Consider the following 1,924-nt stretch of genomic DNA (forward strand, 5'->3'; position numbering starts at 1 on the left):
TTATGTCAGAAAAATGTTATAAAATCTTTTTGGTATATAAACATTGTATTTTGAGAAATAACCGGTTTCGTGTTGTCTTTTCAAATTTCTCTATTGAAAAGACAACACGAAACCGGTTATTTCTCAAAATACAATATTTATATACCAAAAAGATTTTATAAGATTTTTCTGACATAATTTAAATATATACTTTAACCATGTAACACAAGCCTTCTGTAGTTTTTTCACTCTTATTATCTTTTATACATCCAACCACGTGCTTTCACATACCAACTTTCTCACCTATATATATATATATATATATATATATGTTTTGTATGTAACCATTATACACATATTTACAAACAGATAATCGCATATATATATATATGTCTATTATATACTATTGTGTCATTATATATATTTATATAATAAAGAGATTTGGGAGAATCCTCTCTTTTCGAAACCAAATGAATTTTAAACCTTGTGGGTGTCATTTGAATGTGTTTTGCCTGCTTTTATCGAAACAAGTGGAAAAAAGCACATGAAGCATCCCACGTGAGTTCGATGTCTTAACATCGTCGTTGTCATTAAACAATATGCCCAGCTGATCAAACTCATCTTTGGCAATGTTCCAGCCATGAAACCTTTGTATTTCAATCCAGCCATAGTCTATCTAAGATTACATCATGCTATGTGTACTATTCCTATTAAGAGATTAGGGTCTTATTTTCGAAAGGCAATTAGTTGCTTTTATTTTTTGTTTTAGATTTTGAGCAGTGTGCTCATCGTTGTAGAATCTACCTCTACCAGATCTAACGTTCTTGCTTTTTCAAGTGGTTACTTCGTAATATGTTAACCCTTTGTTTGTCCACTGTATCGTATCTGGCACGATACACAGAATATATTTCCCTGGCGTCTATGGATCCTCTATGTTATACATTCACAATTTTTTTCGACCACCAGAGTAAATTAGGACTTAAATTTTTATTACTAAGAAGTCTACCGCAAATTTATAGAAATGTTTTTGAATGGTAGAGAGTTGACACACTTTTCCTAAATACCCTATGTCAAGTGATGGACAATGAATGAACACTAAATCCTTATAAGGACGCACCCAGCTAAATATGTATGTAATTTTGTTATTTACAGCAAATGGTTATTTCCTCCTAAAAGATGTTGTTAAATTCACGAAAGTGGCTGGGGAGTTGCAAACGGAAGGTTACATCGTAGATAAACCCGCGTATTCTAGCAGCGAACCAGTTATTGATACATCAAATATTAGCTGGGAAAACTTCGACAACTGTGATTTGTATACTAAGGTAAGTATGAATTTATACATGTAGCTTGTAGAGAAAACGGTAATCGAGTCTACATGAAGACTATCGGTGGTGGTTGGCACTCCGTCGGTTACGACGACGAGGGTTCCAGTTGATCCGATCAACGGAACAGCCAGATCGTGAAATTAACGTGCAAGTGGCTGAGCATTCCACAGACATGTGTACTCTTAATGTAGTTCTTGGGAAGATTCAGCGTGACACACAGTGTAACAAGGCTGGCCCTTTGAATTAGAGGCACAACAGAAACAGGAAGTAAAAGTGAGAGAAAGTTGTGGTGAAAGAGTACAGCAGGGTTCGCCACCATCCCCTGCCGGAGCCTTGTGGAACTTTAGGTGTTTTCGCTCAATAAACACTCACAACGTCTGATCTGGGAATCGAAACGCGATCACTACAACTGCGAGTCCGCTGCCCTAACCACTGTGCCATTGCGCCTCCACACGTGAAGACTATCAAAGAAGGCGAATAAGTACTGGAGGAAAAAGAAATAATAGAGGGGGTGGGGGGTAAATAAAACAACGTCCTTCAGAGAATCCCAGAATGAAATCCTAAACGCATGCGAGACCTTTTCTTTTTTTGTTATTCTGTCCCTTTCCCTCTTCGTCTCC

The 1,924-nt window shown here is 36.7% G+C and overlaps 1 protein-coding gene across 1 annotated transcript in view; it reads left to right on the forward strand.

The window, feature by feature from the left end:
- Positions 1–1,924, forward strand: part of LOC106882675 (uncharacterized) — a 48,493-nt gene that overhangs the window by 41,032 nt on the left and 5,537 nt on the right. The window contains exon 2 of the mRNA XM_014933438.2: positions 1,132–1,301. Coding sequence (XP_014788924.1) covers positions 1,132–1,301 — 170 coding nt within the window. The remainder of the gene's footprint in view (positions 1–1,131; positions 1,302–1,924) is intronic.

Source organism: Octopus bimaculoides, chromosome 24, assembly GCF_001194135.2.
Source record: "Octopus bimaculoides isolate UCB-OBI-ISO-001 chromosome 24, ASM119413v2, whole genome shotgun sequence".
Classification (NCBI taxonomy): Eukaryota; Metazoa; Mollusca; class Cephalopoda; order Octopoda; family Octopodidae; genus Octopus; species Octopus bimaculoides.